The sequence below is a fragment of the Eulemur rufifrons genome, chromosome 7 (genome assembly GCF_041146395.1).
Source record: "Eulemur rufifrons isolate Redbay chromosome 7, OSU_ERuf_1, whole genome shotgun sequence".
Classification (NCBI taxonomy): Eukaryota; Metazoa; Chordata; class Mammalia; order Primates; family Lemuridae; genus Eulemur; species Eulemur rufifrons.
In genome coordinates, this window is record NC_090989.1 from 219,841,399 (window position 1) to 219,858,060 (window position 16,662).

Consider the following 16,662-nt stretch of genomic DNA (forward strand, 5'->3'; position numbering starts at 1 on the left):
AAAACTGAATTCTTCTTGATAAAATTTCTGACCTGTATTTCCTATAGCACATGGGCTAATTAATAAGATATCCTTTAACTTTTCAAGGTTTTAAGAATTATTGTCAACATGGTCTTAATACAAATAATGGAATACAAACAATGTCTGTCTAGAGGCTCAGGATGAGCCAATATAAAACAGATATTTTCTGTTTAATCCTGTAATGTCTTATTTATACAATGAAGATTTAATTTTCAAATATTTAAACTTGCTTCTGGCTTTTGCCTTGTTCTGTGCTCAGCCTTCTTTGTTGTACATTTAAAAAATGTTCTGGTGGGATGTCATTACAGTATTAACTTGTTTAGCTATTAACTTATTGGCACATGGTTTTAAATACATCTTTTAAATATGTCTTTTAAAAATGGCACTATATTCTTTTAGGAAAACACAACCCTCCTCTGTATTTGGATATTTTCCCATTTCAATGTCTAAAAGCCTTTTGGTTCTCTCCAAGACTTTGGTTCCTACAGTTTTCAAACAATAATTATGTCTCACATTTTACAAAGGAGTTCAAAGTACAAATCTTATAGGCCCACCCAAGTTTGAGAAACTCTCAAAATTGAAGTTGAAATTATTATAAGTCTAAGAAGCTAATGAGTTTCATTTATTCTTACATCATTAAACTTAACTGTGGCAGCTAGTAGCATGTCTAAACAAGTGTGACTGAGGTATCTGTTAATATAAAATGATAAATAATTATTTATATAAAATATGAATCTGCAAAAAATGTTTCCCTAAGTTGCTAAACTAAAAACATTTTAGAATACATAGAGTAATATGCAAATAATCACTTAATTTGACTTGGGCCTAAGGCAGTTCCTGGATGGGAGCACAACAGAAGGATGACATCACAACAGCCACTCTGCTCTGAGGGCAGCAGGGTATAACCATGGTGTAGTTTTGCACAGAGGGCATTTTTCCAGCTGCTCCCTTTTGATCCCAGATCTCTCCTTAGAACACTAAGTGCTCCCTCATTGCAGGAAACAGCATCTTCCAACATGAATTTCTCAATGATAATTGGTGTTAAAGGAGGGTAGGGGGAAGACAAGGTCTCTGCTAAAACAAATTTGGAAAAAAAAAAACTGTATTAAAACAAAACTAAACAGGTTGCAGGACTTCTCAGAACCTGGTCCTAGAATATGCTGCCAATGTGCAATTTGAAACTTCAAGAGAGGAAAACATATTACATAGAATTTCTTCAAATTGTTTTTCAATGGAACATGCCCTGAGAGATTATGTTGTAGAACCTCTTTCCATCTTAGTCACTGCAAATCTGCTCATCATTAAGGTTCACATCCAGTCAAATTTTCTTCAGGAAGCCATTCCCAATTCTTTCAGACTTCATCATTATGCATTTGTCATGTTACTGCACTCTTATGGTTTCCACAATCCTCACTTCTATTTTATGGCCCCTCCTTTACTTGGGGTAGGGATTATCTTTGTTCTTCATTAAATTAAATCAGCTTGAGATGAGGGACCATTCACTATTCACCTATATTCTACAACACCTAACCAGTGCCCAGCCCAGAACTTTGTAGGAACTCAATAAATGCTTTCTGAAGGACTGATGCCATCTAACTCAAATATGTGCCATTGGTATCAAGAATTCCTATGGAAAATGTTTCTTTACCCATTTGAGAATGGGTGGATTAGACTTTTATTTTAAATGTATCTTTATGCTCAATTTAATGCTGTTTTTGAGTGGCAAAGGAGAGTAAATCACCAAAACCAAAACTTCTACTTAAAAAAAATTCAAACTTAACAAGGGTCATGCAAAGTTGTTTTTATTAAGCTTCATATTCAGCGTACAGCTGAGTATTTCACACTTCATTTGACAAGCAGACATGGATCTAGGAAACATTTCAAGACACTCCAAGGACTTCATAACTACTGGGAACAGAGCAGCTGACTCTGCAGGTTAACATGTATGTTAAGTACTTCAAGAGTCATTAAGGGAAAGAAGCTAAATGACAACTGGTCCTCTTCTATGAAATGATTATCCTGGACAAGTAGCTATAAAGAAAAGCACATGACTAAGACAGAACTTCAGAGATTTGGCATCCAAATCCACCCTTTTTATTTAGGATAGGACTTGGAGTCATATATGAGAAAGCAAATGATTCAGACTAAGCTACTTGTCAAGTTTTCTATGGATAGTATTAACACTCATGATTAGCTTAGGTTTTAAACAAATCACGAAAAGAACAATTTTGTATTGAAAACCCACTCTGTTAGTGACTATAGGAGGGGTTTGGAAGACTTTCTCTCCACTTTTGTAGTTTTCTTATGAGTTCTTCTGAGAAATTTTCACTGTGACTGTCTTGACTTCTGTATATTCATGGAGACCATATTCTCCCCTAGAGAGAGGAAAAAAAAAATACCCACAAACACCATTTAGCACAGAGTGCAAATGTACTGTAGTCCATGATTGGTATACGTTTGTTCTTGCTTATCTGGCTAGGAACAATGGAAAATATTTTCCGTGTACAGAGAATTTTATATAGTAGCTAGCCAACTAAAACTGCCTGGTCTTACATAAATTTGCTTGTGGGGAATATTTTTTTAAAATCTCTTTCATTTTAAATAATCATGTAGGCTGGGCATGGCAGCTCACCCTGTAATCCTAGCACTCTGGGAGGCCAAGGTGGGAGGATAGCTTGTGCTAAGGAGTTCAAGACCAGCCTGAGCAAGAGCAAGGCCCTATCTCTTCTAAAAATAGAAAAAGTAAGCTGGGCCCAGTGGTGCATGCCTATAGTCCCAGCTACTCCAGAGGCTGGGGCAGAAGGACTGCTTGAGCCCAGGAGTTTGAGGTTGCAGTGAGTTTTAATGCCACTGCATTCTAGCCAGGATGACAGAGCAAGACTCTGTCAAAATAAATAAATAAATAAATAAATAAATAAAATCATGTACTCTCAGTTGATTTTGTAGAAATTGTCCATTTTTTACATTATCCTACTTGATTTTAAAAAGCTCTATCTACTCAAAAGACAATTCAGCCCAATAATAATTTTGTCATTTCCAGTCTAAATTCACTTTAATACAAATATAGTAAAAGAGGAGAGGTAATGATATATAATCACTCAATAGTAGTACAACAACTGTAAATTAAAGTAGAGCTTGGATTTACCCAGTGCACAGATTTGGCACAGAAATGATGAAGGATTGAAACTTTCATTCTAAGTGGCTTTAATATGGCTTGAAACAAAATGTTTTGCAGCTGTACTTTTAGCAATATCTTTTGATTCTCTGCACAAAAAAATCTGACCTTTATTAAATTTTTCTGATTTTTTCTTTTTTCTTTTTTTTTGATTGTTTTCTTTTTAAGGAAGAAGACAAGGGTAGATTGGCTGACATTCAGGCTCTTGGGGTTTTTGCAGTTGTTGGTTTTTTCCCTTTATATGACTTCCCTGATCCCCTACCATTTGCTTATATAACTCAAGTGCAACCGAAATGATCAGGAATTTATTCACGTCGGACCATTTGGATACTCCTAGGTTGTTTTCAGGTTTATGGGGACCTCCTACCAGTCTTAGAAACTGACTGTGATTTACCCTTTGTTGAAGAGATAACTAAAGGGATTGGGGCTCAGTTATACTCTGCATTGTTCTGACAAGAGAATCAAATTACATGTACATAAAAATATTCTTAAAATGACAACACTCATGCACATGTAGGCTTACAGACAAATAAGATCTTGATCCTTTTCTACCCCTCCCTTCTTGTGATGTAGACAAATAAGTAGAAGACAATATTTTTTTTCGTGGGTAACCTAATAGTCTTACACCGATTATTTTCTGGGGCAATTAAGCTTCTAAAAATACCTTTTAAAAGTTTCAATGAGCATGTTCTTCATCGTAATTAAAGGGCTTAGCCTCAGTTGTCTGAAACCCATTAAAAGATAGTATTTTATCTCCCAGAGTTAGATAAATCAACCCATGATTTTAGGCAATAGGCTTTCCATTGTATTTTGTGTCACATGGCACCCGAAGCTCTCCAGAGAGTTATAAGTGTGATTATTGTCCTGCTCAGGCTGAGACAGGCCCTGCTTCTCAGGATTCTCATGCCTCTGCTATATCTATGATGTAACATGAAGACATCTGTTTGTATTTCTCTTTTTCTTACTAAGTCTGAGAGTCACTAGCTCTGTACTTCTATAATAAAACTTTCAATGTACAAATCTTCTAGGACGTTATTCAAAGACTGATTCTGATTTAGTATGTCTGGAGTGAGGCCTGACACTGAATTTCTAGTAAACTTCCAGTGACACCCACACTTTTCATCCAGGGCCCACACTGTAAGAAAAAGATACTAATAACAAGTCACACCAGTTTTTTCCCTCTGTACCCAGGACTGAGATTGGCACTAATGAAGCAAGCCCAGAGGAAATATTTGCTGAACTAACTAGGCAAATATCTAGCAAAAAATATTCATTTGAGTTCCTGCTCTAAGGCGGGTAGTTTACAACACGTCCTTGTTCCTTTCCTATGGGAGGGGAGGAAAGAAATATCTTGTGAGGCGCTGAGAGCCAAGAGAGTTTAAACTGGCACGCTAGCAATGTCTCAAGGGACCTATGTTAAGCTAAGTGAGAATGAGTGCAATTACATAAAGCAGGAATTTACCCTGTAACCCATTCAGTGCCAACCCACTATCAGAGACGCAAAAGCGAGGCTTGCACATTCTGTGTCACCAACAAACTCACTGGGGTCTGCGGACCACCATTTTTGGCTCTTTGAGGACTCTGTTCCCACTTGATCAATTCTACCTTTCTACCTTGGAAGAAAAATTGTAATTTAACTCTTGGAGGTCATTTGAGGTTATCACTTGAGGAATTCTCTTGAAACCTCTTATAGCAAATGACTCATTTATTAAGTTCATCAAATTTGGACTTGAACAGTAGGATTCTCAGCTGGAATTTTTGAAGCAAAAAAATACAGCATAATTTTTTCCTTTGTATTTTAAAGAAGAAAATTGTATACACCTATGTTCCAAATACTTAGGAAATTATTGATGGTTGATTCCTGTTTTCAATCCTTCTCTTATTTGATCCCCTTATGTCTCAACCTTAAAGTCTGTATTCAACAGAATTTATGAGTTTGGTCTACTTAAGTTGTTTCATCCCTTTTGATTATTTTATCTTCACTGTTCCCAGGAAAATATGTTAGATAGCTGGGCCAGCAATGAACTAACCCACCTTCAGAGTAATCTAATCTTTCCTCCAGCTTTTTGTACAAAGTAATTAGTTCTGCCAAGGGATTCTCCAGTAATAGATACTATAAAGATACTATTTAACTGTGAATCATACTTCTCACCCCCATAAATCCACACCAACCAACCAAATTCACTAGCCCTTCAGCACACCACACACAATGTTTCATTCAAGAATGCCCTCTTCCTGCCCCAGATGAAGTCCAATCTCTTCTGTGAGGTCTTCTCTATCAACTACCATTACATTTTTTCCCACTGAATTTCCACTGGCCTTAGAACCATACAACCATTGAAAGGGGCTTAAAAGACCTTCTATTTCCTCCACCCACGGCTATCTTCACCCCACAATCTTTGACCCTGTGTGACAGATGAAAATAGTGGCAGAGAGATGCCATCATAAATGCTAATGTCTGGTGCTGTCCAGATTTCCTGTCCTTCAATACTTTGCCCTGCACTTAAACTGGTTCTCTGCCCCCGTGAGGTATGGAGTCTTGATCTAGTGTGTGCAGGTTCTTTTTTTACATATCCCTCCTGCCACCAAAGTTATGTAGAGGATGGAACACAGTGTCATGTCCCTAGGACCTTATCTGTAGGAAGTTGAGAAAGTTGACAGATCATTCTGTCGTTCCTTCACTTCACTGACTCCCCCAAAATATTGTTTAATTGTAATTTTGCTGATTTATTAAGACAAATGACAAAGAGCATGGCTATTTCATGCATTCGTGACCCTTAGAAACTGAGAAAGACTTATTTTTTACTTGCTATTTACCAAATGGTCAGCTTTACTATGTTTGATTCCACAAGGATTGCGTATGATTTATCTTTTTTCTTCAAGAATTTTAACTATATTGGTAAATGTAAGAGAATTTAAAGAAATAAAATGGTTAAATTACTTGAATAAACTTAACCAAACATCTTGCCACTATTTTCTGTGTTTACATATGTATGTGAACATTTTTACGAAAAGTCTATATCTCCCAGTTTCAAAAGTAACTGAAGGCTCCTAAATACTTCTATATATAAATATTCTCAATCTATTCACTACTATAAAACATATTTTCCTTAGTCAAATTTCCCTTCAGGTTTATATTTTAGTTTCAAAAATAACTTATTCAGGTAATTTAAAATTTTAGAGTCTACATCAATAATATTTCAACAAATGAGAATCATTCCTCTTACACTGATGTTTTCTAAGGCACCTAATTCTCTTATTTAGGAGGCATATTCAAATAACTGCACACTTATCACAATCACCACTTTATGCTTTTCACCTCCTTTCTGGAGATATTTCCCACATGGATTTCATTCATATATGCGGCAAACAATTCTAAAAGTAAGGAATGTTTCAATCACCAGTGTAAAGTGCTTAATATGGACCCCTGTGAATAGTAGGAGCTTAATAAATTGTATTTCCCTTCTGCCACCACTTTTCTGCACTTATAGGGGTACAGCCAACATTTAATAACCTATTGGGTGGTATAAATTCTCCAGAAAAGAAGAGAAGCAGGTTTTGTTTAAGGTGGCAACTGTGAGTTAATTTGCTAGGAGTAAAAACCATTTTTATGAAATATCAATACAAAGTTATTCTTACATTTCTCGTCCATTTCCAGACATCTTGAAGCCACCAAAGGAGCACTGGGGAGATGCCACAAGATAACAGTTCACCCTGAATAGAAGAAGTACATTATAGATGATACTTAACATATGAAATAACTTTCAATTGGAAATTTTAGAAATTTAGAAAGCTGAAGAACTCCATTAATTTCAATATGACATACTCATTGCAACAAAAAAGCAGCGCTATAAATTAGAATGTGGAAGTATATGGATATATGCCACCTAGAAACAAAGAAAATGATACACATATTTATGTATGTATATGTGTATAGCCTTTATCATATCCCTGAGAAACCATAGTTAAAATTATAAAAGTTAGAATTCTAGAATAGCTAATATGCCATAGGAGAAAAGATATGGTTTGCTGAAGACTGGAATTTGTTGGGTAGGTGTTCCGTTATTCCTTACTGCCTATATTCAATAAACTTTGCAGTTCTCTTGATGCTTATGTACTTAATAGGTTAGATTCAATTTTCTTTTGCAACTTAAATATGTATCATATTACTCAGTTCATTTTTTCCTGATTAATTGGTTCAATAAATTACTTAAACAGAGGCCTTGGTAGAGTTTGGACTTAATTATCATTCTGTTTACTCCCCGTCATGTCTCATAAAGTGTTTAAAGATGCTTATAAAAACAAATGTAATTACAAAAATTTTAATAGTTGGAATTCAAGAAATAATTACAATAAAAGACTAAGATGGGGGGAAATAAGAATGCAGTTATGCAGGCCATGAACAATTTGTTTAGCATTAAATTTCCTGGTGTCCAAAGCTAAGAGCAAAATCTTATTACCTACATGATTCTCATTAGACACAAAAGAAAAAAAATATTTTTTAAAGGAGAAAATAATGTTCTTTTAAAATAATTTTCCCTCCCTTTTTGCTATCATGATAGGTGGACAGTGTGACTTTCAGAAAAATTGTCTTATATTTGGAAGATTTTAATCATTATTCTGATCCTGAAATAACATTCAAATGTTTTCTCAGTTACAACACTTACTATTCTTAATTCTCAGCATTTTACATTATCCCTGGACCACAGAGTTATTACCCACATCTCCCATCCTGAAGTAATAGTTCTTTTAATAAATTTACTCTTTTTTTTAAAATTTCAGCTTATTATGGGGGTACAAAAGTTCAGGTTATATATATTGCCCATGTCCCTCCCATCCCCCTGAGTCAGAGCTACAAGCGTGACCATTCCCCAGACAGTGCGCATTGCACTCATCATGTAGTTATAACCCCATCCCCTCCCCCCTCCCCCCACCTCAGTCAGATACCCAATTGGTGTTATTCCCAAATGTGCACTTAGGTGATGATCAGGGAAACCAATTTGCTGGTGAGTACATGTGGTGCTTATTTTTCCATTCTTGGGATACTTCACTTAATAGAATGGGTTCCAACTCTCTCCAGGAGAACAAAAGGGATTCTATATCACCGTTATTTCTTATAGCTGAGTAATACTCCATGGTATACATATACCACAATTTACTAATCCATTCATGAATTGATGGGCATTTGGGTTGCTTCCACATCGTTGCAATTGTGAATTGTGTTGCTATAAACATTCGGGTACAGGTGTCTTTTTTTATAGAATGACTTTTGTTCCTTTGGGTAGATGCCCAATAATGGGATTGCTGGATCAAATGGTAGGTCTACTTGAATCTGTTTAAAGTATCTCCATAATGCTTTCCACAGGGGTTGCACTAGTTTGCCATCCCACCAGCAGTGTATTAATGTTCTTGTCTCTCCGCATCCATGACAACATGTACCGTTTTGGGATTTTTTGATAAAGTCCATTCTCACTGGAGTTAAGTGATATATCATTGTGGTTTTGATTTGCATTTCCCTGTGTAAATTTACACTTTTAAGAGGTAGCTTGTCTTAGATTTGTTTAATACCCATTTAAATTGTAAAACCACACATCTACTTTGAAAATGTGGGTAAAATCCCAGCAACTCTGAAATTAAATTATTGTCCTAAAAACACCAAGCAGCTGTTAGGATGGGACAATGCCACAATATTATTATGCTCTAGGATATACAGCAATAAAAATATGGTCCCCTCTACCTTAATTGTACAGAAATTCCTGACTGGGAAGTCCTAAGACACCCAGTGAAATGTTATAACAAGCTTCTTTATCAGTTAGGCATGTAACATTCTATTTTTTCAAAATCAAAAACCTGAAATTTGTCTTTGTCTTTTGTTTGTTGGTTTTGTTTTGTTTTTTAAAGCAGCAACTGCTTTTCTAGCAAGCCATGTATTTCCAAATGAAAAATCCAAGTCCAAAAAGGTTTTAGGTAACCCGTTAATTGAAAACGCTGCATTGCTTAGGGTTGACTTACCACACTGTCCCAGCCTGCAGAGCAGAGGACACTGTTATGGCTTTATCAAGGTCTTTGGTAAAGATTCCTGCTGCTAAGCCATAGTGAGTATTGTTTGCTCTCTTGATCACGTCATCTAAAGATTTAAATTTCATGATTTGCTGCACTGGTCCAAATATCTATAGCACAAGAAATGGATTAAAGAAATCAAAATGACAGGATAAAACTAAATATTTCACATGACATTGTAATTTTTTAAATAAACAATCCTAAATGGATTAAGATTTTGCTTCTATTCTCAAAACTATATGTAAGAATCCAAACAGGTAGATATAGAAATGGTAGGTGAGAATAGGTAATGGTCATGTGTTAAGTTCTCTTTGGAACAAGATAGGGCACAAATAATTAAGGCAATGTTCATTTTCTAGATGTTGGAATGAAGCTTCCAAGAACTTATAATTGTGCATCAAAACATTAACTTCAAAATTTCTTTTTAATTTAGGGCCATTTAAAATTCTCTCCCTAGTTTTCCTCATCTTCCAAGTTACTACATCTAACAGTGAGCTCCAGAAAGCAATGCTTGCTCTTCTGGAGAAATGAATAGGAATGATTGATAATATTAATTGTCTTTTAAATACCAGTATACCATTGGTTGAAATATTAACTATTTTACTGTACTTAGATATTTTCATAATTACTCAAGGTAGGTAAAACAACATGAATTTTTTTCAGATTCTATTTTGTAGCCAAATCTTATGCACCTTACATATACTAAACAGAATGGTTCATTACTGCAAGAGCTTAAATCCTGAGACACCCTGTACCAATCAAAGCTTGAGTTCATTGACAATGGCTATAGTTGCAGAAAATAACTAAAAATCACAATTTGCTTATTTTAGCCTAAAGTACTCTCACTTTTGCTAGATTCTCTAGGTAGTGCAGCCCAAACAAGTTATTCTGTATCTCAGCCCCAGGTAGGAGAAAGATAACTGGATTTTCTCTTAAAAATTAAGCTCCTACATTTTATTTCAATAAGACATTTATTAAAATTAAATAAAAGAGGGGGTTTACTCTGAGAGTTACCAGAATATTCTGGGAAACGTGAATGAGAAGAAACAAAAATCAGAAATGACAAATTGTTTTCTGGTTTTCATCACTGCTTTTAGTGTTAGAGGGTTAGGGGGTATGAGTCAATAGAGGCTGAGTGCATATCCTAAGGTCGTAAATATAATCCTGAGATTGTAACCCAGGAAACAGACATACAGCTGCTGCTGCACTAAATGTGTTAATATTTTACATAATTTTAATTGAACTTAGCCCATGGCTCCAGGCTTCCACTTTGAAGTAGCAAGCTAGTTATTCTACTATGAATAATCTGTGAACATAATGAATGTTTCTTTGACTGAAGATCTTTTCCCTAATCCTTCCTATCTGGTATCAATCAAGATATACAAGAACAACAGTATTAACCTTTCTTCCTAATTTAGTATATCTTAGTTAAATATTTGGTGAACATATACATATATACACACACCTACATGTATATATGTATGTATATATAATTTACATATTATATATACACATAAACTTACCAAATATTTAACTACAATACACAAAATTAGGAAGATTAACAGCTGAAAAACACAGGGCCAAGAGCACATGGACAGTGGGGAGTGATATCGGGATGAAAGCTGTTTTCAAATATATAGATGGCTGGTATGTAGAAAAAGTTCACAGGGCAAATATGGAATCAGCAGGTAGAATGTAAAGACTTATTTTTTGGTGTGTTAAGAACACTTAAAATCTACTCTCTTAGCGACTGTGAAGTATACAATACGTTGTTATTAATTACAGTCACCATCCTAACAACAGATCTCTTGAACTTATTCCTTCTACCTCACTGAACTTTTGTACACTTAACCAACATCTCCCACCCTCACACCCACTCCCCAAGCCCCTGGTGACCACCATTCCACTCTCTGCTTCTGTGAATTTCACTTTTTTAGATCCCATGTATAAGTGAGATCATGCTGTATTTGCCTTTTTGTGCCTGGCATGTGTCACTTAGCACAGTGTCCTCCAGGTTCATTTATGTTGTCAAAAATGATGGTATTTTTTCCCCTTTACTTTAAAGCTGTGAAGGAAGCACCTAGAAATTGCTCAGCATCCTGATCTGTTCAGTTGAAAATTTTTGGCCCGCCCAGTGGATTCCTTACTAATTTTAGTATTGATCACAAATAAACCTTTATGAGAAATAAAGAGTAACATTTTGAAAGATGTTCAAAGAGGTGAGAATCTTAAGGGGACACTCTGTATACACACATGCAGACAAAGCAAGGCAACAACAGGACAGAATGACACCATTTACCTCCTCTTTGGCGATGCGCATGTCATCTGTAACATTAGAGAAAACTGTGGGCTGGATAAAGTAGCCTTTGTTCCCCCAGGGGCCTCCACCACATTCCAGTTTGGCCCCTTCTTTCTTCCCACTCTCAATGAGATCAAGTATTTTGTCACGTTGTTGCTTGTTAACCTGTTTGAAAAATATCACACGAAAAGGGGGAAAAAAAGATGCTTAGAAAGATAACACATTGCTGGGCCCATTAATGAGGGTTTCAAAATGCTATGATATTGCTATTAAATCAAACTCTTAATCAAAATAGCTAACAGAGGCTCAGATTCGTTCTTTGGGTAGATTTTCTTCTCATGACTATTTAGAGAAGAACCTTTAAAGATGGATGATTGTATTTAGTATTTCTTTCACAGTTATATGAGAAAAGCATGTCAGTACTGCAAAACTTTCATACAATTGCCATTTACTCACTCTAGAAGAAATGCCTGTTAACAATCTAATACATTTACATAGAAACTGTAGTCCCAATTGAAATATTAATAAAAGGAGTGAATGGAAACAAAGAGAACTTTGATACTGGGTTTAAGTAGATATGGCAGTTGGAAAGCACACGCTTTTAGATTTGTCTCAGAAGACTCCTTTGCCTATGTTTGGATCTCCCCATTACTGAACCATCCCCTCTGGGCTGGTCCAGGGCCTTGGATATCCCATTCTGACAGTAGTTCAGGCTTCCTCCCGGTTCAGGTCACTTTGGGACAGTCAGTAGGTTCAATTCCAATTTCTGGCCTCTCCTGATTGTGACCATCGTGCTTCATTAAATGGGCCACATCTAAATATATGACAAGTATTACAAAGCTTAAATGGTCTTTTAAACAATATTTTTATAAGACAAAATATGAGTTCAGAGTTCTGGTTGTGAACACCAGAAACACATTCCTCTTCCCCATGCACTGGCATTGGGAGGTTACATATTGTTTCAGTTCCTGTTTTGGGAGGTTGAGTGATTGGGTAACTCTCGGTCTCCAAATCACTGGTAAAACTGCCTGTCTCAGGCACGGAGGGGGTTAAGGATTAAAGACAAAACAGGAGATCTAGGAGTTAAGGTGGGGGTAGTGTCTTTTCCAGTTTAACTTGTCTCTTCTCATTACTTAAAAAGTCTTCTTTATAGTCTTCTTTGACTCTGCAAATCTTCCAGGCCCCAGCTCTCATATTTAACTATTCATAGATTAAGTGCTATTTGAAACCAGAAACTATCTTCTAAAATCTGGCACAATATTTGACACAATGCTGTTCAATGCTCTTTTGTGAACCATATTTAATAGAATATTTCAAAAAGAAAACCTTCCTTCATTTCTCACAGATGAAGGAAGTTGTAGTGTGGGTTTAAGAAGAAGAGATATTTAAATTGAACACAATCAGACTAAGTGGGTAGTGTTAGAGAGACTCTGCTTGGTTAAGATAATCTAGTGTTTCAGTAAATACTCAAGGATCCATGTCCTATTCCAAGATATTAATCTGACTGTGCCCTCACATGATTTTTTGGTTTTTATTTCAAGATATGTTTCCCTGTCTGTGAGCAGAGTGGATACCCGGTGACGATCCAATCCCTGCATATGTACTAGAAAAAGAGGCTGAAGGGATTTGTTTGTTGGAAAACTTAGCTGGTCACTAAGTTCTAAAACTACAGGACCTCATATCTCAGTGCCTTGCTACTGATGGGGTCCTACAGCCAGCAGCTCTGCATCACTTGGTAGCAAAATGTGCTTCTCGGACCCCACCCCAGACCTGCTGAATCCTTGGGGGATTCAGAGACACAAGAAAGATTGAGGAACACTGTGCTGGAGCTTCGGGTTAGTGACAGAAAATTTCAGCTATACTTAGGGACACACACTGATTTGGGTAATTTTCATTCAGTGTAAATATAAACCTTCTTCAGGAGTTGTCAGATTGACCTTATGTGATCTTAGCCTTCTTTCTGGACCTCAGGCACTGCTCCATGCTAGGAGTAGCCGGGGCTCTCTACTGTATGAGGAAATGATTGGTATCCATGATATTGTTGTAACAGTCTCTGAGAACACATTTTCATGTGTTTGAATGTGCAATTCTTTGATTCCTTAGGCTTGATGAGTTGAAGAAAAAGATAAATTGAGAAAAGACACTGACACATAACTGAAATTATTTAGAAACCATAGATCAACAAGAGCAATGAGAGTAAATAAGTCATTGATCTGTATGACAATTATCACCATAAATGAAAATTACATGCTTCTATTTATATTTATTTAATAGAGACTTGAGCATATACAGCAAACTCAACCCTCTGATGGAAGAATTATATGGATTATCTCATTTCCCTGCAGAATGATTCCACAAGCTTGGTCCTGCTATCCCTATTTTACAGATGAGAAAATAGAGTCTCAGGAAAGTTAGGTTTTAAATTCAGCTTGTAACTCAAACACCCACCTTTCCATACTCGAACAAGTTGCTACTGTGCTGATAATGTTAGCACAGTTTACGTGGATATCATCACTTCTTTTTCAAATCAAAATACTGATTTTTCCAAGTTTTTAAGACAAAAATATACATTTTTGTCTATGAAGTCAAATAGGAAAAAAATCAGTTTATAAATGATGAAAAGATATATATGAACACACATAATACAAATATACAAAATATACAAATATGTATGTATATTGCATGTTCCAACTTCCAAATATTTTGTTTGTAATCTTCAAAAGTAAAAAAACTCTTACATTTTTTTTCCAAAACAAACCTCTATAGTGATTATTTGCTCTGTAACTGTTTTGTTTTTACATTTAATGAGAAAGATTCTATAGCTATATTTTAAAAAAGCCTCAGTTCACTCAGCCACCAGTGGATGAGGCAACAGACTGAAGCTCAGTGAATGAGGGTACCTTTTCCATAAGCTCTTGCTCATAACAACAGATGGATATTTTTAAGTGTAAAGAAGCTTGAGGGCTTTTCAGTCTTGTTTCTCAAAGTTCCAACATACCTACTTATCCTACTTAGTGCAACCTGTGATAAAAATCTATTCATTTATAGTGATTAAAGTCTTACATTAATCAGATCACTGAATTGTTTACTTTAGCATCCTATGAAGAATTTTTAACAGTCTATTTTAACTCCTTTCTCTTAAAAATAAAGAGGTATTCCAGCCCAATTTTTGAGCCTCTGATTGAATTGTGCAGAACTCTAATGGAAGAAAGTCTTGCGTGACCAATGTTCAGTATTAAATATCTTATATATTCTCTTATCTCTTCTCATCAGATTTATCCATTCATCATCTATCAGTTACTTGTCAATCAAACAGCAAAGGGCTTTACTTTTAGACAGATAGACACATAGATATCTAGAGAGAGAAATAATCACAAGAGAAAACTTAGAATCCCATCCTTTTATGGAATGTGTGACCAAGTCATATTGAATTAAATATATTTCTTGGCATCCATTTGAAAAGTTACCAAATATGATAAAAATTGGCAACTACTTTTATGTACCCATTAAACTCAAAAACAAATGCAAAATATAATGGGAGCACAATAGAAAACAAATTACTTCATTTCCTGATGAAGGTATTCCAGGGCTTTTAGGTTTTAACATTTGACATTGCCTAAGTCCTAAGATTCTTTTACTTGGATATCTTAGGATCTTAAGAAAAGTCCAAGATACTCTTCTAACTTACTTAGAATGTCCACTCCATGAGGTCAGGGATCATGTCCTCCTTGTTCCTTTTGGCATTGTCCCACCTATCTCAGGGCTTGGCTGACAGCAGTGTTCACTAAATTTTAGTTCACTGAATTTATTTTTGGCTTAGAATAAGTCAAGAATAGTATTTGATTTCAAAACAACAGCATGGAACAGTGTGTAAGTTTAGCATGAAAGAATAAATCCTCCAAAGCTTAATGTTTAGACTCTAGAGAAAGATTTCTCAGCAGCAGTCCTATTGACATTTGGGAACAGATAATTCTTTGTTTGGAGGCTCTCGTGTACATTGTAAGATGTTTAGCAGCATTTCTGGCCTCTACTCACTAGATGCCAGTAGAACTACCCCTCCTCACTGAAGTCCTAATAACTTGAAATGTCTCCAGACATTGACAATTATCCCCTGGGGGAGGCAAGCAAAATTGCCCCTAGTTGAGAATCACTGCTTTAGAGAAAGATCTTAAAGGGCAGGAGGAAATTCAGAACCAAAGGTGTAGGAGCTTGGATAACAGACAAAGAACAGAGAACTGTCCAAGGAAGAGGGAAAGGTGACCTTTGTATGAGAGAGACACTTTTATTGATAATGGTTCAAAGAAAACTGGGAGCCCTATGGGAATAATTGAGCTTTAACAACTAAAATGAGAAGTTTGCCTCAAACCTGGAAACTCAGGACCTTTTAGCACATTCATGCTACCATTAGAGGGTCAGAGTTACTGAACTTGGCAGAGGATTTAGGGATGTGCATCTCTATGGGATGGCAGCTGAGATGGAGGATTGATTCAGAGGAAGAAATGATAGGAAAGTAGAAGAACTTTGAAGTGGACAGAGAATGATATACAGGAATCAAGAGGTGTGCAGATTGAGGAGAGCAAGAGCTTTATAGTGTTTGTTAACTTCCCTCATGTCTTTAATTTCCAGCATGGTTCTTGTACTGTTCCAGTGAGGAAAACTGGCAACAAGAAAACAGAATGATTTCTTTATCACTGGGAATTCATTTTTTTTTTTTTTTAATCACTAACTGGCTCAGTATTTTTACCTAGGAAGACATGTAGATGGGAAATAATCTTCCCACTCAATAAAATCTAGGCCTAAAGAAGATACTTTATTCTTGTTCACTGAAAATGCTATTGCTTCTATTGTATACTCACCTGAGGGCCTTGATTTACACCTGCAGCCAGAGGATTTCCAAAAACATACTTCTTAGCCCGCTCTACACTCCTCCGAACAAACTCATCATAAATTGATTCTTCTACAAAAAGCCGGGATGCGGCTATACAACACTGGCCCTGGTGGAAGAATACCCCTTGGTGTGCAAATTCAACAGCACTGTCCACTGCAAGGAAGACATTCACATTAAAGAAGAGGGATTTTCTAACAATTATATATATATAGTGTGTGT

The 16,662-nt window shown here is 36.0% G+C and overlaps 1 protein-coding gene across 3 annotated transcripts in view; it reads right to left on the bottom strand.

Moving 5' to 3' along the window:
* Window positions 1-1,818: 1,818 nt before the first annotated feature.
* The window catches only part of LOC138388358 (aldehyde dehydrogenase 1A1-like), a 40,394-nt gene continuing 25,550 nt past the window's right edge, over window positions 1,819-16,662 (bottom strand). For all 3 annotated transcript variants that reach the window (XM_069476395.1, XM_069476394.1, XM_069476393.1), the window contains 5 exons: window positions 16,412-16,596; window positions 11,556-11,720; window positions 9,209-9,366; window positions 6,836-6,910; window positions 1,819-2,396 (listed from right to left, as the gene is read on the bottom strand). In XM_069476395.1, the coding sequence (XP_069332496.1) occupies window positions 2,324-2,396; window positions 6,836-6,910; window positions 9,209-9,366; window positions 11,556-11,720; window positions 16,412-16,596 (656 nt within the window). In that variant the 3' untranslated portion in view covers window positions 1,819-2,323. The remainder of the gene's footprint in view (window positions 2,397-6,835; window positions 6,911-9,208; window positions 9,367-11,555; window positions 11,721-16,411; window positions 16,597-16,662) is intronic.